Here is a 21,204-nt window from a genome sequence, read left to right on the forward strand (position 1 = left end):
TTAGTGTAGCTACAGCGCTGTTAGAACCCCCCCTCAACTCAGTGATTCACGTTATTACCTCCATGCAAAATGAGGGGGGTGTGAGCAGTTTGCTTTGTCTGTTTGTTTGTGGGCACAATTATTCAAAAAGTTTTGACCCGGGGCTTGGCCCAAGTCAGAAGTGACTTTTGGAGCCCATCAGAATGCAGGAATCCAGAAAGCATTTGTTGCTTTTCAAATCATAACTTTGCAGACAAATATATTTAATAGAGAAAAAAAAATGGGAGAGACAAGTAAATATCACAGAGGGGACATCCTTTTGGATCCAGAGGCTCAACTGATGCATGCCATGAAGGTTAATTTACTGCCTTGGCAGACGTATGCAATTTTGGACTCCTCTTGTTAAACATTTTCTCTGCATAACTGAATCAATTAAACAAGGAGAAACTGCTCTGTTTGATAGGTCATTTATAATGAGGCACATTAAACTTAATGACTGCTTTTAATGTCAATATGTTTGATTATAACATGACAGAAACCAGTGTCATTCGCTTAATAATCTTTATGAGCACATATCTGACACAAGTAACAAAATTTGTGAGACTGGAGATTTTCTGGGTTTCAGCAGTAGTCTGTTTGTGGTCCGACTTCTACTGACAAGTACTGTATGAACACACCAAGAAGCCTCGACTGAAAGCCCCAAAATACTGACCGTTGCCCCCCCCAGATGATAGGAATGGTTAGCAATAGGTTAGTGCTGCCACTTGCTTTATGATATACAGGAACGGAGAGCTTCCTGCTGTTCCTCAGTAATATGAGCTGTGTTGCCTTTGGTCGGCATTTAAAACCATTTGTTTTGTTTATATTGCATGCGGAGAAATACTGTACTTTACTGGCATTCTCTTGTGTCAGGTTGCATCATTGTTGCTGGCACTGAGATACCCTTTGGGTAGTGTGAGAGGAAGGATAGTGTTTGCTTGTGTGTTTTGGATGTGCGTATGTGCTTGTGTGTTTAGTGAGGGGGAAGTGAAACTGACTGACTGAGCCATCTCAACAAAACCATTTAGATTTGCGTGATACTGTAAGCGCAGAGTGGCTCCACTATCGAAAACACGCATACGCACACATATGTGTTTGCCCCCCGGGCCCCTGTGGCGAGGTGGAGTGCATTAGCCTTCTGTGCCCTGGCAGGAGAGGATGTTGGTGGGGGTCGGGTTGAGGAGGTGGGGGCAGGGAGGTTGCAGTGGTGAGGAAGTGTGCTCAGTACAGTACACGCAATCTGTCAGGTGCTGCTGCCATGATGGAGGCTACTAATGTCATCAACCCTCACTCCCCCTATCTCTATCTCTCTCCCCCTCTCTCTCTCTCGCTCTCACACACAGACAAACAACAAAACTCCCAGAGAGTCTTTCGCCCACATGCTCGAAACATGTATCTGCCTTAAAGGTATCCTCGCTCGCACACAAACGCTCACTTACCAAAACAAACACAGCACGCACACAGACAGACGCAACTACCCTTATGTGAGTTCAAAGCTCTCTGAACAGCAAACCACACTCAAATATGGACCAAACATACCTTTCAAATCTCCCATGCCTACCCAGCTTGTCTGAAGAAACTTGTATGTCTAATATTATCACTGCGGTTTTTGTGTGTTTGTGTGTGCTAGCCTCTTTGCTGGCATGATACAATAGTAGTGCCGGTAAAGAAAATGGTCCCTTCACCAGGCTTGTACCATCTGCGTCCAATGATGAACAGGTGGCAACTGTTTTTTTTCTTCTTCTTCTTCTTTTCTTTTTTTATGTAGGACAGGTAAAAAAAAAAGAAGTAAAAAACAAAAAGCTCAAACAATAAAAATTGTATTTTAAAGAAAATGGCAACAACACTAACAACTGTAGTAAGTATGTTAAACACAGACACACGGAGTGTTGTGGAAAAAGTATTTGCCTGATTTTGTTGTTTTGTTTTGTTTTTAGCTCAAACAAATGGTAAATGGTAAATGGCCTGCATTTGTATAGCGCTTTTACTTAGTCCCTAAGGACCCCAAAGCGCTTTACACTACATTCACACACACATTCACACACTGGTGATGGCAAGCTACATTGTAGCCACAGCTGCCCTGGGGTGCATTGACAGAGGTGAGACTGCCGGACACTGGCGCCACCGGGCCCTTTGACCAAACAAATTTCAATATTAGTCAAAGATAACCAGGGTAAACACAAAATGCAGTATTTGAATGATGATTTCAGTTATTAAGGGGAAAAAAATCTATTCAAACCTACCTGTCCCTATGTGAAAATTAGCCCCTGTGAACCCTTGTTTCACCCTAGGCAGCAGGAACTTGAATAATATGTTTGCAATACCTGGCAATGAGTCTTTCATACTGCTGTGGAATTTTAGCTCACTCTTCTTTGCAGAATTGTTTTAATTCAGCCACATTGGGAAGGTTTAAGTGTGAATGGCCTGTTTAAGGTCATGCCAAAAAATCTGAACTGGATTTGAGTCAAAGACCTTGATTAGGCCACTTTTTGAACCATTCAAAAAGTGGACTTGAGGTGGACTTGCTGCTGTCTTTTTTAAGTGCTCTTGAGCTTCAGGACACAAACTGATGGGTGGAAATACTCCTTCATGACTTCCTGGCAGAGAGCAGAATTCATGGTTCCATAAAGGGCAAGCCTAACCCCTAACCCTTATGGAAAACCATCAAAGTCCCGAAGCAGCAAAGCAGCCCCAGAACATCCCAGACCATCGCACTACCACCACCATGCTTGACTGCTGGTATGATGTACTTTTTATGAAATGCTGTGTTAGCTTTAGACCAGATCTAACGGGACTTGAACCTTCCAAAAAGTTCAGCTGTTGTCTCGTCAGGCTACAGAATATTTTCCCAAAAGTCTTGGGGATCGTCAAGATGTTTTTTGGCAAATATGAGGCCTTTGTGTTCTTTTGGTCAGCAGTGTCAAATTGAACTCTCCCATGGATGCCATTTTTGCCCATTATCTTTCCTATTGTTAAATCATGAACTCTGACCCTAACTGAGACAAGTGAAGCCAGCAGTTATTTAGATATGGTTCTCGGCTCTTTTGTGACCTCCTCGTTGAGTCGCTGATGTGCCCTTGGAGTAATTTCGGTAGAACAGGCACTCCTCGGAAGGTTCACCGCTATTGCTTTGTAAGGCTTTCCCAGCTGACAGTGTTTCTCGGCTGTTTCTTTTGATAGTGGCATAATGAGTTGCTCTCTGTGAGCTTTTATCTTACTTCACGCTTTGTCAGACAGGTTCTAGTTAAGTCATTTCTTGACCCTAGAGGTTTAGTGAAGTTGAACTCAGCTTTTTTTTTTTTTTAAAACATGTGGTTACGGTAATTACAGTTATTTCATGATTTAACAGTTGGGTCAATTACTTTTGCACACATGTATATTTAGATAACCTTTTCCATTTAATAACTAAATTAATATTTTGTATTTACTCAGGTTATCTTAGACCAATAATAAAATTAGTTTGGTGATCTTAAACATTTAATTCTAAAAAATGTGCAAAAACAAAAAAACCTGAGAAGCAGTAGTTTTTACGTCATATGTACATATGTTGAATAGTTTTACACACTCTTCTTCTACTAGCAGAAGCCTTGTAGATATTTGTGAGCATGTATGTGGGATTGTATACCTGGTGATGACTTTAACAGGCCCCTGATGGCAGTATGACTGGTGGTGTACTAACATAAACAACTGATCAAATCCTTTATGAAAGATTTATAAACACCTGTTTATATTCATAAGCAGGTGTCTGGCTAACCGATGAACTGATAAACATAAAGGTTGCCTCATGGTAGGGGTTAGATTAGTGGAGGTGCTATGCTGCGGTTCTGCCCATCACCTCTGTATCTACATCGTGATGAACCCTAAAGAGGAAACAGTTTCTAACGTTTGACTTTAGTTTTGTGGTTTTCACAAATGTTTGAGTCTTGGTTCAATGCTACACCCCCTTTAGAATACATTTTTAGAACTTCTAACTAAGAAACACTTGTTTAAAATCAGAGAGTTCACATCTCGCAGATTTTTGTCATCATTTAAATGAAAATGTGAAACAGTTCTTTAGCTGCTGACTTTCAACCACAAATATAATTTTTTTCACTGTCATTAGTAATATTATTGCCTTTTAAGAAAAAATGCTCCAAATAACCGAAATGCTTTTATGTGGGAAAACATATTTAGCACAAATCAGCTACAGATTAATGAAACAGAGCAGCAGATTGTAGTTAGGTATTCTGTGTGGCACTGCTAAGTATGAGTGCTAAATAACTAAATGAAAAGCAATCTCTGGTTCACGCTGAATACTGATTGATGTAGTTCTGAATGATGTTTGAAAGCCTTCACAATTGTGCTTGATGCCAAACCCAAACACACTGCTCCAGAGAGGAAAAAGAGGCCCGTGCAGCACTTTTTACTACCATACACAGTATTTGGCAAAGTCTCTGCCCTTGTGGAGGTGCTTTCGATAGACTGAGAGGGAGTTTTGATCTGAGAGGGAGTTTTGATCAGTTTCTAATTGCTTGGCATAAAAGGATGAATGGACCATTTCCTGCTCCTCGGTTAAATTATTAGCGAGATCAAAGACGACACTAATTGATATGACGCACAGTGAACCCAGTGAGCACAGCCTCAGGTCAGCGAGACACCTACTCCACCCACAGGAATGTCTGTGCGTGTGTGTGTACATACTCACCTCTCCTATCTGAATGTGTGTTTCATCCACATACAACGAGTACGACTGAATGATCTCCTTCATGTGGAGAATGTGGTTTTCTTCGATGTCTTGGAATTTCTGTAAGACAGGGTTATAATATTAATGGCACAGCGATGTCACTTTAAGAAGGCTTCACCTGGTTAAGAATTAGTATTTGGGGGGGGTAACTATGTATATACAAATATGTGGTCAGCATACATTAAAGGAAATAGGTTTGTGCTACGTCATTTAACAAAAATCTGTGGACATTTAGTTCTTTCTAACCAGCTGTTGAACCAAAATATATATATATATTTTTGTCTCTTACAGGAACCTGTTTGTGCAATCTGTCTCTATGCAGCAAAAAAAAAGGAAAAACGAATAAAAAAGCTTCAAACTTGAAAACAAATTAATTGCATGCCAAAAAATCTTTATAAAAAAAACGTACAAGTCAAAGGCCAAATGTGAGACTTTGCTTCTGTATTTGGTTCCTGTGACTTTCTTTTGGTGTGTGTGTGTGTGTGTATGTCTGGGTGGTCTCTGGCTCAGGAGCACATATAGCTCCTCCCACCAAGACTCAATTCTGGACGTGACATATAGTGATGAGGATTCATTTCAAGTATGGTGTGGACCACAAACTTAAATGCTGGTACTTACTTCCATTTGTGTGTGACTCGGGGCTTTGAGGGTAAACCGAGGAGAATGAGTATAAATAATCATAAACTGGAAAATCGCAGGGGGACCGGGGGGATTGAGCCTTTCTGACCACGAAAACACCGGATAAAGAGCATCCGGCCTCTGCATCTACACTTCAGAGACTTGCATGCAAAATAAAACTGCGCTTTTGTCTTCTGCCATGATGACAGCTCGCACAGGCTCACACACAGACAGTCAAAGGGAACACACATGTCGGCGACACGGTGATGTCAGAGAGCACATGTGTTCAGTATTTATAATACACGTCTACATGTGTTGCGCTGGAGATGAGCCGTAGACTGTAATTCGGGGGAAGCGGCAATGCTGCCTTCTATAGGGGAAAACAAAACCACTGGGCTAACTGGAACCAGCTCTGGTGGCAGCGCTGCTGCGGTTCAGGAGGACACTGAGACCAAATTCTGTTGATCTGATTTTAATTTGGAGTTTATCTAATCAGCGCTTCAGATGGATTCAATTACACAATGATTCCGTTAAGGGGGAAAAAACACAATCTGGAGATGATACAGGGCTCAAAGCGTGGAACAGACACACACATGTGCGCACACACACAGAACTAACAGATTTACCAACAAAAGTGCTGCATACCACAGAGATAGACAACAAACAGAGTTTGTGAGCATGCATTTGATTAAAGCACATGCACAAAGAAGGAGGGAGAACCAGCTAATAAATACCTGTGCAGTTTCTGTCATCTTCTGTTCAAACTCAGACTTAGCTGTGGCATATTTCTCCACGTATGATTTGTAGGTCTCTGTGGCTTTTTTGGCTTTCACTCCAGCCTGCAGAGCATAAACAAACAGATAAATGACTATCAAGTGTTTGTATATTGGAGACAATGACTGTCAGTCTTTCAGGCTCCTCTGACAAAATGGCAAGAAAACCGATCTCCACTTAACATCTGAAGCCTTTGGGGTTGAACTTTCAGTATAGACTCCTCTATTAAAGCACTTCATCATGCCTTATTACCAGACCATGATTATGTGGGAGTGTGTACGTGCGAGTGTGGCCTCCCACCTTGTCTACATCTCTCTGGGTGGCCCCCTCCTTGCGGAGGCGTTCCTGCTCCACAATTTTGGCATTATAGTTCTCCTTGGACTTCTGCAGAGCCTGGAAGATGCTCTGGATGTTCTGGACGGCCTCAAGGGTAGACGCCACCTCTTCTTTTGTCTGAAAACACACATGTCGTATAGGGTAAGCCTAATAACAACACGCCTTGTTTAAGATGCGAGTTTGAATGTGTCTGAATGTGTCTGTGCAAACTGGCTGCATGTGCCTTTGGCACAGTATAGCAACTAGCAATTAATAAACTCAAAGCATCTGATCCATTCTTAAAGCCTTTCGTCATTCTCATGGATATAAAAAGAGGTCTTTAATGGAGGGTAAATGCTTATGAACACTAAAACCACATAAAAAACCTTGCTTGATCATCTGTTTTACTAATTAGCATCATCCCTAAACCCTCTCATGTACTCATTATGACACCATTATGTTGTAATGCGCACATCAATGGATAAAAAAGAAAAAATGTTAAGTATTTTATCATATTATGTTATGAACACATTTATCTAAATACAGTCTTATATTGTTTTAGCAAGAGAGCCAAGAAACATAAACAGCTGAGAGGAGCAGGGAGTTGTGGGGAAGTGATCAAGAGAAACTGTGACCGCCTTTTTGTCATGCTCTAAGCACAAACACAACTCCCCTAATGCCGAGCTCCTATTTTACATTGTGCTCCATGGCTTCATGCATCAAATATGAGTTCATCCTGCGTCTCAACAAAACGAGGTGGCAGAGTGAGGTGTAAAGAAATGCCTCGCAGAACGACACCACGAGCACATCACTGTGGTTTTGTCAAGATGGAATCCGCCAAAACTATATCCCCTCTCTTGTACATGGCTTACTTTCAGCTTCTTTGACTCTGAGGACAATCACTAGAGTGTGAAACAATTTGTAATGGTGGAAGGTTAGAATGGGTTTAAATTTAAATAGTTCATTTTGTTCAGTGAAGACGAGTTTGTGTCAAAAGTGGAGCAGAAAACCACTGTAATCTAACTGAAAGAAAAACAGCATTGGTGCAATCAAACCTCAATTAGTATTTACAGGAATGTAAGTATCAAAAATGCATGGTTCAAAATGTTCTCTTACTGGGCATTCATGCGGTGTCAGAGTAATAGGAAAATACGCTTAGAACAACTTGGAAAGTTTGAGAATATTTTGATGCAAGAGTTGGCTGAATGTGACACAAAAACACAGAAAAAATGCCACATAAAAGTAATCATTGGGTTGATGCTAAGAAACTTTAGCTAACAGTTCACTGTAACTGCTTAATGTGTGTCACTTTCAGCTATCTTTAGTTAATGAATTAGTTAATATCACATCAGGTTCCAGTCTCTGTTTGCTGTCTGTACAGAGGTGTGTAGATTAATCAGAAAGTGAAAAGTTGTTATTATTATAAGGAATTCTGACAACAATGGATCTGAAGCAATACTGGAAACAACTATAAAGGTTTTCTACAAGTGATCTGAGGAAGAAAAACACTTTTTTTGTACTTGTCATTTTTAATGTTCAACTTTAAAAGCACGCAAATAGAAAATCAGAAGACAGACTTCATCATATTGCACTGTATCAGTATTTTGTGTTCACAGTTTCTCCAACACCAAATGTCCTTACCTTTTTGTGTGCTTTGGACTGCTCTTCCACATATTTCTGAACCTCTTTTATAAGTTCCTGTAGTTTCCTCACAAGTTCCATGTGACAACTGGCCAGCTTCTCTGTTGAACCTTTAAACACGTCCCACATCGGAGCAAATGTCCTGTGATAAAGAAAAGAATATTTACATAATTAAATTCATATGAATTCATTCAAGCATCTTCTTTAGAAAGTCATATGCATCGCGCTTATTATATTTAACCAAAAAAATTAAAAAGTAAACTAATTGAAAAGAAATTGTAAAACTAAATAAAATAAAATAATCTAGAAAATATCCTACATATAGTTTTGAGAATGGATCATTTGGTAACATTTATTTTTACAAACTACCTGATGAGGCTTTGATAGACATATTTATTGAGGCTTTGTCTAGAAGAATGTGAGTCAGCTGCTTTTAAAAAGCTGATTGATTTTTTTGCTGAATTTCCTAAATCCTGGCTCTGGCATTTGCCATAAATACAATAATAATTAAAACAGAATAAAACTAACACTGAAATGAATAAAAACAAAACATTTTTAAACAATAAAAACTAAACTGAAACTAACAAAGCTACTTTGCAAACGAACTGAAACTAAACTCATTAATAAACAAAAATTAAAAACGAAATCTAACTAGAAAACACAAAACAATGATAATAACTCTGGTACTAACTAGAGATGGACCAATCCGATATTACGTATCGGAATCGGTCCGATACTGACCTAAATTACTGGATCGGATATCGGAGGGAAATAAAAAATGTAATCCGATCCATTAAATATCAAAAAAGCACCTCAAAAAACTTGCGACGTGACATAACTCGGCTCATAACCGTAGTCGGAGCAGTGTGCTCACGTGATAGAGCGGCTGTGTGATCAGAGGAAGTGATCCCAGGGAGAAGTAAAGCAAATGTGTAAGTTCATTTTGAATGTTTGCAAAGCATTCCTGCGTTAAGCTTAACAACTGATATATGGAGCAACTGACTCTTCTCTCTCCCTCCCTCTCCTGTTTCTACTTCAATCATGAAACTGATCAATGATCAGCTGATCGGCTTTTCTGTCGCGAGTCCGTCTCTCTTTTGTTTATCGCCAACTTCGCGCCAGAAAGAGGAAACCAGCGGCTGAACAACAGCAGCACGTTTAAGCTTGATAAGGTGTTGTTAGAATTTATTTAATATAACTTTCTACACCAGGATCCTTTTCTATGCAGCTGACGGCTGGTAACTGTGCAGGGGCGGATCTAGCAAAGTTTAGCCAGGGGGGCCGATAGGGCATTAACAGGGAAAAGGGGGCACAAAGACATACGTTTCTTTCTTATTCTCATTTAAAATGTCTAGCTTTTAATAAATAATTATCTGAATCTTACACCCAAAGTTTTAATCTGATGTAAAATGTATAGAAGTCCATTACTGTACAGGGAGTGCAGAATTATTAGGCAAGTTGTATTTTTGAGGAATAATTTTATTATTGAACAACAACCATGTTCTCAATGAACCCAAAAAACTCATTAATATCAAAGCTGAATGTTTTTGGAAGTAGTTTTTAGTTTGTTTTTAGTTTTAGCTATTTTAGGGGGATATCTGTGTGTGCAGGTGACTATTACTGTGCATAATTATTAGGCAACTTAACAAAAAACAAATATATACCCATTTCAATTATTTATTTTTACCAGTGAAACCAATATAACATCTCCACTTTCACAAATATACATTTCTGACATTCAAAAACAAAACAAAAACAAATCAGCGACCAATATAGCCACCTTTCTTTGCAAGGACACTCAAAAGCCTGCCATCCATGGATTCTGTCAGTGTTTTGATCTGTTCACCATCAACATTGCGTGCAGCAGCAACCACAGCCTCCCAGACACTGTTCAGAGAGGTGTACTGTTTTCCCTCCTTGTAAATCTCACATTTGATGATGGACCACAGGTTCTCAATGGGGTTCAGATCAGGTGAACAAGGTGGCCATGTCATTAGTTTTTCTTCTTTTATACCCTTTCTTGCCAGCCACGCTGTGGAGTACTTGGACGCGTGTGATGGAGCATTGTCCTGCATGAAAATCATGTTTTTCTTGAAGGATGCAGACTTCTTCCTGTACCACTGCTTGAAGAAGGTGTCTTCCAGAAACTGGCAGTAGGACTGGGAGTTGAGCTTGACTCCATCCTCAACCCGAAAAGGCCCCACAAGCTCATCTTTGATGATACCAGCCCAAACCAGTACTCCACCTCCACCTTGCTGAGTCGGACTGGAGCTCTCTGCCCTTTACCAATCCAGCCACGGGCCCATCCATCTGGCCCATCAAGACTCACTCTCATTTCACCAGTCCATAAAACCTTAGAAAAATCAGTCTTGAGATATTTCTTGGCCCAGTCTTGACGTTTCAGCTTGTGTGTCTTGTTCAGTGGTGGTCGTCTTTCAGCCTTTCTTACCTTGGCCATGTCTCTGAGTATTGCACACCTTGTGCTTTTGGGCACTCCAGTGATGTTGCAGCTCTGAAATATGGCCAAACTGGTGGCAAGTGGCATCTTGGCAGCTGCACGCTTGACTTTCCTCAGTTCATGGGCAGTTATTTGGCGCCTTGGTTTTTCCACACGCTTCTTGCGACCCTGTTGACTATTTTTAATAAAACGCTTGATTGTTCGATGATCACGCTTCAGAAGCTTTGCAATTTTGAGACTGCTGCATCCCTCTGCAAGATATCTCACTATTTTTGACTTTTCTGAGCCTGTCAAGTCCTTCTTTTGACCCATTTTGCCAAAGGAAAGGACGTTGCCTAATAATTATGCACACCTGATATAGGGTGTTGATGTCATTAGACCACACCCCTTCTCATTACAGAGATGCACATCACCTAATATGCTTAATTGGTAGTAGGCTTTCGAGCCTATACAGCTTGGAGTAAGACAACATGCATGAAGAGGATGATGTGGACAAAATACTCATTTGCCTAATAATTCTGCACTCCCTGTATATAGTAACTATTAAGTCTAATATACCCTAGTAAGCTATGCTACTTTTTCCTTTGGGAAGGTACCATCTGTGCAGTCTGCAATTCTGTTGAAGAAAGATGTTGAATCTATTTAATTATTCTTGAAAAATAATTTATTTCTGCGCATTTTTTTTCACACTGCATCAAATTAAAGTTGATTACGTCGATTAAGCATCACGAGGTGGAGGGTGGGTGGTTCCCTATTTTTTTTTTTTTTTTTTTTTTTGCTGGGAGTTTTAGAACCCTGTTGGTTAGGTTGCTTACTCTTTAAAATACCAGAATAGGGAGGATGGAGTAGGTTTAAGTTTATTAGATTGATCAGTGTTGCTGAACTATGAAATATTTTGGGTGCAGTGTATTTTTTGCATACAGGTATAACAGAATAGCTTTAGTGTTTGTTGTTGTTTGTTTTTTTAACTTGAGTATGAACTTATACAAAAAGCAGCAAGATATTTAAAAAAAACAGTTTTATTGATTAAAAAACACACTATATCGGATTCATTTCGGTATCGGCAGATATCCAGATTTATGATATCGGTATCGGACATAAAAAAGTGGTATGTGCCATCTCTAGTACTAACCCAAGCTGAGAAAAGTTGCCAGCTGACTTGGCAAGTTTGGTCATTGACCTGGCATAGGCCTCCTCAATAGTACTCCTAGAAGAGAGCAAGAACAAGAAATTAAACACAACACCACAATATATAAGCATGACTTTAAATAAACTGTTCAAATAACCATGAGTTTATACTGTTATGTCAACAATGTCAAAATAACAATTATTCTTCTCAAAACTAGAGGATAGTGTTAGAGTATGATAAAGTTTTTCCAATTCACTTGCAACTAGGCTGCAGCTCAAACGGGACACGTCGCTAAGAATCTGCCAGAAACACCCACTTAGAACTCGCAGCATAAATGTTTGACCACATGCACCGTGTGTGGGCAAATAAATGTGGTTTGGCCTGGGATTTGGTCATAAACCTCATGCGGAAGATGACAGAGTATGAAAGCTAGTGTTTGAACTGCATGCTTCTCTCAATTTCCCTTTTTATTCCTGTATTCTGTAACAAAGTGACAGTAGTGGGGAGAAAAAACTGCAGCGGTGTTGTAGTGAAAGCGTGAATTTTGCATTTGTGTCTCCCGAACGAGGTCAGCCAGGGGGAAGCAGGTCAAATGTGCACATAGGCAAATGCACACACCCAGCCTAGGCACACGCGCACACACATAATCACGCACAGGATATTGTGACACTGTCTGCAGCACGGTGGAGATGCCTGCACTTCTTCTTCTGCATCTTTCGATAGCCTGGGTTGGGAATTCGTTTTTTAAACTTTATCATGTCATAAATGCTCCCAAGCATAACTACAGCCCTTACATTAACCCTAAGGAAGTTCGTGTTGTACTTCTGAATATTTAAATTCTGTGCTTACACATTGTGGACGCATACAAGTTTGACAACCATTGCTATTACTGGACAGCTCCTCCACCAGATTAGACCTCAGAACACCTTTTAACTTCTTATTCAACGACATACAACGTCAACGTCAATGGATTTTTAAAAGTGACTGTTGGTTGCTTTTAAGTCCTTCAAATGAAACTGTAGAGCATAAATTGTTAAAACAATGTGTCATACATTTGTGAATAAGTCTACAGTGTTTGACGCTTATTGTGTGACACACATGACAGGGAAGTGAATTTAAATTTAAAGACACTTTCTTTTCCATATTTGATATCCATTCTCTCATGGTGAATAACTATAAGATTAATAATTGATCATTTTTACGTTAACAAGGGTGCTTTTTGTTTCTCGCTTTACTTCCTCTTCTGCTGAAAATGAGAAACGGACTCCACGCCGCCTCTTTCTCCTTTCCCTCGTTCAGTTTTTTAAGCTCAAACAAACGTGAAAATAGGCACCATATTCAAGCACTGGGACCTAACAGCTGCTAGTAATGGACTGGTAGTATTTTTGAAAGCCAAAGTGTGGCTCACTCTCATTACTCCACGTGAAGTTTAATTAGCAGACACTGTTGTGTGTGTGTGGTGTGTGTGTGTCCCTTTAAGATTTCATTAACTGACAGACACACAGTGCACATAGCTGCTTTCCCCAGCAGAGGAAGCCATAGTGCAGATTTTGAAACACTCTGTGAAATGTAAAAGACCAAGCTGACTATGAAGCTGGCACAAAGCAGCATAACCACACAGTAAGTAAAACACTAACTGACCTTCTGTCTCCTCCATGAATAATGCATTGATTAATTTTAGTGTACTAAAGAATAGCACAGCTGCAGAGTAGGAGGAGTGTTAATATTTAAGCAAAGTCAAAAATCTGAAAGATTATTTATTATGTTTATTACAGGTCTTTGTTGTAAATGAGACATTGAGTCTCAATGGGACTAGCTGTATAAATAAAGGTTAAATAAATAAAAACATCAAAGTGTGACTGGATGCTTTAAAAAGTGCAGGTGAGCGTCACAATTGTTGGAACAGCTTGTGGCAAGAAATATGAAGGTGGTGGTTTTCCTATCAGTAAACCTGCCACCAAAGAAATAAGAATAATAAAAAGATGTGGAATTATTGGAAAAATAAACATGTTAAATGACTGGGCTAAGTGAATAATTACTTAATTGTTGTTGAATATGACTGGTAGCATGATTGTTTTAGAGATATTTGGAAATGTTTCTACTGTGAAACTTTTTGATTAAAATAATCATGAAGTGGGAATCTGACCACGACGGCGCAAATTCTATTTTTATCCTTCAATAAAGTAATCTGATCAACTCAAAGCGAGTTGAGTGCATTCCTCAACAACAGGAGGAGCAGACAGTGGAATCCACAGCTGAATTCCAGAGCCAGCTCATCCGTCATGTGGCAGGTTACAGACTCACACCTCTTCCCACAAAGAACTGAGTCATCGTGGAGGTGGTAAAGGATGTGTAAGTTTACAGCAATATGGGCAAATGAAACAGTTGGCAAGAATTAAATCATTTTCAAATGATAGTCATATAGATGGCTTTTTGTGAGGTTTCACCTTCACTGGTTTATTTTTCTTATTTGCTTTCGCCAACCAAAAAACTCACTGAACTTAATCACTCAATCGATTATGACATATGAAGACCTAATAGATATTTCTGTATGATTAGTCGAAGCCCTTTAACACCCCAGTGTGGTTCAAGGTTACAGTGTGTAAAAAACTTGCAAATTCAACGTGGATATTCATGGAAGTGTCAGCAAAGAATCTGGGTGTTATTATACGCACAGTATGAGGAACTGGACGTGCAGGTTATAGCCTTAGAAAGACTTTTAAATACCAAAAAACCACATGGACAGGAAAGACATGTATTGAAGAGCTAGACAGAGTGCAACCAGTTAATTAGTAATGTGTTCAATGTGTTAGATTAACCATATTGTGCCCTTGATGCGTACCAGAACACTGTGTCTTACCTTTCTCTGATGAAGTCTGTCAGCTCCTTAGTGGAAATTTGGCCATGCTTCATGTTATGGTAGAGCACATCAAAGCCATTATTTTTTTCCCCCTGTTTGGCAGACAGAAACAAAAAAAAAAACGTGGAAGTTGATGCTCAGTCACTGCAAAAACCATTAAGTGTAGCAACGCAAAGTCTGTTATTGATTACACATTACCGTTAAGGCTTTTTCTAGCAGCAGCGTTCTCATTTTTTGCATAGCTTCTATCTGCATCTGCAGTAAACTCTGGTCGACCATATTCATCTTGGCCATGTTTAAGAGAAACAACACTTAGAAATTAGCAAATCAACAGAAGACTGGTCGAAGGCTAAAACCTACAATGAAAGACACACCTGAACAGCTTTCTGCGCTGCTGTAACCATGCCACTGGGCAACAGTGTCCAGTTGCACTTTAAAAATGCAAAGACATTCTAAATAATTCATCTAGATGAAAAACAGCAGTTTTGTTTTAACCAGAATTATTGTCTTCTAGGGGTAGCGGAACAATCGATAACCCATAACGTTGTGATATTTTGTATCAATACAGGAACACACCAAATATCTACATTTTACTGAATAAAATTAAATCTTATGAACAAGAGGGCCCCTCTCATACAACACCATCCTGAGACAACATTAGTCAGCAAACTTACATTAAATTAGCTCAAACGAAGAACCGTCCAACACTGGACACACTTAGCTTGACAAAGCTACCTCATAACTGGCTCAGTTACACGAGTAAGAATAGGATGGTTGTCCAAAACTTGAGGGTGTTGCACAATCATTACCACTTCTGATTGCTAAATGATTGCAAAGGTTGCTTAATAAGAGGCAACCTTTCACAGTCTGACTTAGACTGGATGCAATCACTCTCAAAGAGATTGCCAAATGTCTGCAAATAATTGTTATCTACTTTATAAATGTAGTCAAGATTGCCAACATGTTGCCATTGGTCTGAATAAGTCTTTGTCAATGAGCACAACTTGACTCAAGTGGCTGCCAGCTGGTTGTATTCTGGTTACATTCCTACAGAACAGGAAGGTTGCTGAGTGCAACCTTAATAGTAGATTTTCTGTCTATGCAGACAGCAACAAATATCTTTTTTTAACTATTTATCACAGCTAAATGCTGTATTATCAAAAACCAATTGCATTTAATTACCAAATTGACTCATTTAATTGACATTGAAATGATATAAGACTTCATCAGGGTTCATCTAATGCCAACAGGAGGTTTTATTGACAATCTCATTTTGCAACAAAAAAATAACTAAAGTGAGATAACTTTAACTTATTGTATAAAACAGATACTGACAGAGTTTAACTTTGAAGACATAACACACATCACAACACATCTTGAATAATTTGCAGTTGAGGAAAAATCACAACATATGTTCACAATATTGGATCGCCAGGTGTCTGTTTATTCCTACCTCTATTTTCTGTATAATTCCTAAACCACTGAAATTACAGATAACAACTGTCAACACACATCACACCGCATGTGTACGGGCGGTTATACTTATAGAACATTTTGCAGGAATAGAAAAGTTCAGTCTTTGATCAAATGTAAACTATGTTCGCATTGCCACTTCTATTGCAGACTTATGGAATTAAAATATGCCCGGAAAAAAGGTTCTGTAAAACATTAGGATGTCACAGAGAAGATGAACCTAACTTACTGTGTCTAATTCTCCCAAAAGCATAAAAAGTAAACAAATAAATAAGAATTCACGACATAAAAATGTTTAGTGAGGTCACACTACAATTCTTTATCTTCATGAGTCTTAAGTTTTTGTTGTCTGAAATAACTCGTCTAAAAGGGCATCCACACAGGAAGTGATGCGCTCATTGCATATTATTTTGCGGCTCATGGCTGGTCACTAGCTGACCTTCCAGGCTCCGACTGTCTGGACAACCTCCACCCTATCAAATGTCAATTGTCTGGGACTTGCGTCAATTGCTCACACTAAAGTTGAATAAAGTTTAAACATGGGACTTGTCCTAGTTATTAATTTCACTAACTTTTGGTCACACCTTCAGTGTCTCTGAAATTACTGTTTGTACTGTTTCCACTTTAGTGTACAAATACAAATGCCTTCTGAAATAGGATCAGGAAAACATGCATTAAAATACCACCTTATACAGTGTGAAGCACATGAGAAAGCTGCATTTTGTAGCTTACTGGCTGCAAATCTTACATGGATTTGTTCACGCAGCTGCTAGAGGATATTTTAAAAATGGGGCCTGGGACAAGCTAGACTCTATAGCTGAACTTGATCTTTGACCAACAAAGTCGAGCCAGTTCATCCCTGAGTTAAAATGAATGATTGTGGCACATGAGGCCCCTCCAGGTGATGCTGAGATATTACATTCATGAGAATAGGATGAACAACCTGGAAACATAATGCCTTTGGCCAGAGCAGCTGTGAGTGACTGGGGTAAAATAAAAAGATTGAACTTGTACTATAATGGCTGTAGTGCATGTATGTCTGTTTCCTATCCCCTCCAAGACACGTTAATCAATCTGGATAAAAACTGATATATCAACTACCCAGGTAGCAGTATTATCAACATATATATATATCTTTTGGTAATTATTTTTATAACCCTAAAATCCTTACAAATTACATATATTATGTGCAGTAGCTGATCTCAAAACAAACAACGACATTAAATGTACACTACATGTACAGTGTTGTCGACAATACTTGTACATTTCTGTTTGTAAATATAGTTTGCTAAATTTTAGTGCAGTGGCACTTTAGGGTAACTGGAATGTGTGAAATTTACGAGCAACTGGGACAGTTAGAGGTTAACACCAGATCAGCCAAGGCTTGTTACACATTACAAAACCATTTGAAACACAACACTGACTACAAAACCTAGCTTTGATTGTACAAGAAAATGTGTGGCTCTTTGAAGCTAATACAATTAGCCAACGACTAAAGAGGGGGAGATTGAAGTGAATTGGACAGCCTGAGAGCGATTCCAGTAGAGAGCATTACAACCTTACAACCCTTTGTGGCAACAGGGACAAAGAGGACTGAACTGAGCTACTGCACACAGTTCATATAGCTCATGATATCTGCATTAGGAGTGTAGATTTTATATGTTTATAAAACTGCTGTTGTCTGACATGACTTATTTCACATTGGCTTGTGTTAACTAGTTTATAGGAAACGACAATGACGTGTTTTTGCAGCTTCACAGCAAAAGAAAGCTGCACGGGACAGCCATGGCCAATGTCTTACATATGCTTGAGCAAACCGAGAAATGAAATATTAAACACTTGAACTGATAGAAAAGTTGGCTTGTTTAGACCACTGCAAAGGCAGCATAATCAATCAATCAATAATCCATCTGATGCCATCAGATGTGGCGGAATAAAACCGATTATGATGGGTTTGTGTTTGCATGACTGGTCTTTGGAAAATAGATCTGGTCCCGATTTCTAACCCTGTGCAGGGGTTGCAAATCTATGGCTACAGATGCATAAACAAGAATATGATATGAAAATAAACTATTTCTAGCATTTTAATTTGTTTTGGTTGTTGTTATTGTGGTTTGCAGGTCTGAGTACTTACTGCTATATGCAGCTAAAGAAAAAAAATGAAGACCTGCTCCTACTGACTTGGACTTCAATCAAAATGAAATTCAAACTAGCCAATGTCTTTATTTCTTTTATCTTTCCCAATTTAAAAGCTATTAGGCCGCTTTTATTTATTATCAAATGAGTCTACTTTTTATTTGATTAAAACATGCGGAGGACAGATTTTTCCTCGACTTCACATTTGGTCCACGTGCCAAAAGATTTTAGTTTTTCACTCCTATTAGCAATGTTGCCATGCTAATTTATACTTAATAGGACATGTCATTCTGTATGATGCTTAAATTTGTTTTAGGGTGTCACAAGCAGTTCTTTGGTCAAAAATTTCTATTAAAAGTGAGTCTTTTGACCCCTACTCTAAAGCAATAGCTGTCCAACACTGGTAATAACCTTCTTTAACATATTTAAGCTAAACTTGGGCATACAAATGTGAAAACAGCGTAAAGATAGATCTTTAAATGGTAAATGGCCAGCATTTGTATAGCACTTTTCTAGTCCCTAAGGACCCCAAAGCGCTTCACACTACATTCAGTCATTCACCCATTCACACACACATTCACACACTTTAGGACAAAGTTGAATAATTTCACCCCACCCCACCCCCCCCCCCCCCCCCCCCCTAGCCACATAGACAAAGAAGATAAAGATCCAGACTAGAGAATGTCATCAAATTTATTTTCGATTTAAAAATATCCTCTTTTTCCAGCTTTACTTCCTCATTGGCCTTCTTGATTGCTTCAGCTCAGGAGGACACATGCCTTACTAGAAGCCTCAAAAGATGTCAAAGGAAAATCAATAACGGTAACATGACTAAGAACACTTTATTAGCACATTTGTTGTGATATTTTGGGAAATGAAATGTAAAAGCGATAAATGCTGATAAACCCGCAGTTGGTGATGAAAATGCTGTCTGATGTCACATACAAATAGGAAAAGTTTAACTAAAATGCATGTCACAATATGGGAAGACTCCAGTTCACCAGAGTTCACCATCAGTCTTGTATTAATCTGCAGTCCAGCTTAGTTTCCCCTCGAGCCGAGGCCATCGCAGATATTTCCTAGTTCCTGAAGCAATCCACTGTCAGCAGTTTAGCCTAAAGGCTAAAGCATTAACTAATGGCTTTAGTTTTCTTTTTCCACATATTTTCAGGAAGTTTATGTCAAGAAGCTCCAAAAATAACTATATACAAATAAAATACACACTAAAAGGAAAGCGTTGTTCTCCAGGTCACGGCTCACTGGCCAACATTTACCCCAGTGAGCAGACCACTGAAGTGTGCTTCCTACTGTAACAAGAAAACAGCTTAAAAAAAAAGTTTAGCTGTTACCCCACTTAACAGCAATCATGACATGCAAACTACTGCATGCATTAGATGTCAAAGCTATAAGAAGCACAGTTTATGAGACCACATGTTACGCAACACTTTAAAACACAAACTAAGTGAGAGATTTAACAACTGGCCAATCGTACTACAAAACAGGGAAGTGACGAAAGTAAGTGAAAACAGAGCAGAAAGGCAACAGGAAGAGAGCCCATTCTGTTCAGCTCCTGTGTTCGACTGGTACCTGATATCAATGAATACAAAAGAAAAAGAAACACGGGAAACAGCTAAGGGCGTTTTTTTTTCCTCACAATTGCTAAGGCTGGAATCAATTTCTAAATAATATGTACATTTTAGATAAATATATAATATAAGTGATACCAGAGTGACGCAGTTTTTTTTTTACACTCATGTCTGTGATGTAATCAATGAAAACACTGTTTGTTTAATATTCCAACCACACATTAAATGTGCCCACCCCAACTGGACGATAACCTACTGAGAATTTAGCATACGTCAACTGTGGTTTGTTTGACAAACAGTACAGACGAGCTGAGACAGCTTCCTATGAACTGACCAAATTCATTAAAAAAGGGAAGAGAACAAGCTGTGTCAGCTGGTTGTACCATAATTACAGAAACAGGTGCTAGAATGAGAAAATTGTGATACACTACACTGCACAGACTAGGGGGAACTAAAGAAAAAGTTGTATGCTTTAGGCCAGGGGTGCTCAATACGTCGATCGCGATCGACCAGTCGATCGCAAAGGTAGTATTGGTAGATCGCATGGCATTAAAAAAATAGATGCCAGCCTATCATCCATCCCGTCACTTGATTGATACAGGGAAGCCAGTCAGATGACATCAGATTTTTTTCTGACGCTTAGGTCGCTGCGCATGCGCAAACAGCGGCGCGAAGTGTAGTAAAACTGACAAGCTAGTCAGCGAGTTAACTCCAATTTTTAGCTCTCGGTTTTTTCTCTTAAACCTGGCCGTCAGCAGCTACTGTCCGGACTATGCATCCCTGGCTGATTCAATTCAGTGCAAGTCATCAGAGTAAACTCAGGTAATGACAAAAAATTTACATAGTTAATTGTGTTGTGAAATATTGGATATTGCGGTTATGCATGTATATACATTGTAGATATAAAGAATCCTCAATATATTTATAAATAAGTATATGTTTTGGATTTTTGTAGTGGGTAGATCATTTTGACTTGGTCATTTTATAAGTAGCTCACATGCGGAAAAAGTGTGAGCACCCCTGCTTTAGGCCAAAAAAAATAGGTAATACTAGTTTCACCCATGAGGGGAAAGAAAAGAGAACTATTAAAGCTGGAATTAAATCTAAAGTCAGTGGAAATGAGCCAGATGGCTGATGGAACAACTGCCCAAGAAGAGAATAATTATACAAACATTGGTGACTAATGGTTCTGTGACACCTTTCCTGCACAACATTTTAAGCTTTTATTTTGAAACACCAGTTTATCTTTATTTGGGGTTACTGTCTGTGAAATCATATAAAATTTTATCTCACTCAGAAGTGGGCTGCTTTAAATATTTTTGACTTCTCATAGAGCAAACAGCCAAATTGATTTTCATATTTATCATTAATTGCTTATAAAATTCAGTTTTTGTTTTAGCCACCACTTATATCTTTATATTCTGATTCCAGTCAACCAGACTTTGTCATTTTTTGGTCTTCAGTGGTTCAAAC

At 39.0% G+C, this 21,204-nt stretch overlaps 1 protein-coding gene across 7 annotated transcripts in view; it reads right to left on the reverse strand.

Annotated features, from left to right (window-relative positions):
* Window positions 1-21,204, reverse strand: part of fcho2 (FCH and mu domain containing endocytic adaptor 2) — a 50,852-nt gene that overhangs the window by 24,969 nt on the left and 4,679 nt on the right. For all 7 annotated transcript variants that reach the window (XM_085414343.1, XM_085414336.1, XM_085414338.1 and 4 more), the window contains exons 2-7: window positions 14,537-14,628; window positions 11,680-11,754; window positions 8,090-8,231; window positions 6,434-6,586; window positions 6,094-6,198; window positions 4,703-4,801 (exon numbers count right to left, since the gene is read on the reverse strand). In XM_085414343.1, the coding sequence (XP_085270469.1) occupies window positions 4,703-4,801; window positions 6,094-6,198; window positions 6,434-6,586; window positions 8,090-8,231; window positions 11,680-11,754; window positions 14,537-14,628 (666 nt within the window). The remainder of the gene's footprint in view (window positions 1-4,702; window positions 4,802-6,093; window positions 6,199-6,433; window positions 6,587-8,089; window positions 8,232-11,679; window positions 11,755-14,536; window positions 14,629-21,204) is intronic.

Source organism: Rhamphochromis longiceps, linkage group LG7 (assembly GCF_057381845.1).
Source record: "Rhamphochromis longiceps isolate RC_006_pf linkage group LG7, R_longiceps_female_GT1.1, whole genome shotgun sequence".
NCBI lineage: Eukaryota > Metazoa > Chordata > Actinopteri > Cichliformes > Cichlidae > Rhamphochromis > Rhamphochromis longiceps.